The sequence below is a fragment of the Eurypyga helias genome, unplaced genomic scaffold (assembly GCF_000690775.1).
Source record: "Eurypyga helias isolate BGI_N326 unplaced genomic scaffold, ASM69077v1 scaffold19904, whole genome shotgun sequence".
NCBI lineage: Eukaryota > Metazoa > Chordata > Aves > Eurypygiformes > Eurypygidae > Eurypyga > Eurypyga helias.
The window spans coordinates 1,696-2,219 of NW_010244559.1; the positions used below are offsets into that span (position 1 = coordinate 1,696).

The following is a 524-nucleotide window of genomic DNA, read 5'->3' on the forward strand; positions in this document are numbered from 1 at the left end:
AGCCAAGCCCCCTACTCACGTTCTTGCCGCTGAGGCCGGGTTTGCCGTCATCGCCTGGTTTGCCCTGGGAGGAAGCAGAGGCACTGAGGGAGCCCCCCGGCCCTCCCCCAGGGTGCAGGGAAGGGGGAGCTGGGCACAGGGGGAGCCCTGGCAGACAGACCCGGCTGGGACCGACTGCGGAGGGCATGGGGCAGGATGTCCCCTCAGGGCGCTGGGTGGCAGGTACTTACCGGGACACCGGGTGGTCCCAGGGGGCCCACGGGGCCAGGTGGTCCCTGCTCCCCACGCAGCCCGGGCAGCCCCTGCAGGGAAAGGGGATGGGGGAGCACAGGGCGGCAGGGGATCCATCTCCCCCAGCCGGCTCTGGGAGGAGGTAGCGTGGCTGGGATGGTGGCACCCCACTGGGGACAGGGGACAGTCCCACTGGGCTGCCCCAGACCACAGGACAGGACATCCCTTGCAAGTGCGATGGCCCCAGCAGGAGCACAACCATGCTCACCCTCTCTGGGGGTACTTACATCCCG

General features: G+C 69.7%; 1 protein-coding gene across 1 annotated transcript in view; it reads right to left on the reverse strand.

The window, feature by feature from the left end:
• The window catches only part of LOC104508249 (collagen alpha-1(VII) chain-like), a gene marked incomplete at both ends in the record, with an annotated part of 4,627 nt that overhangs the window by 1,485 nt on the left and 2,618 nt on the right, over positions 1-524 (reverse strand). The window contains 2 exons of the mRNA XM_010149808.1: positions 20-64; positions 231-302. Of these exons, the coding sequence (XP_010148110.1) occupies positions 20-64; positions 231-302 (117 nt within the window). The remainder of the gene's footprint in view (positions 1-19; positions 65-230; positions 303-524) is intronic.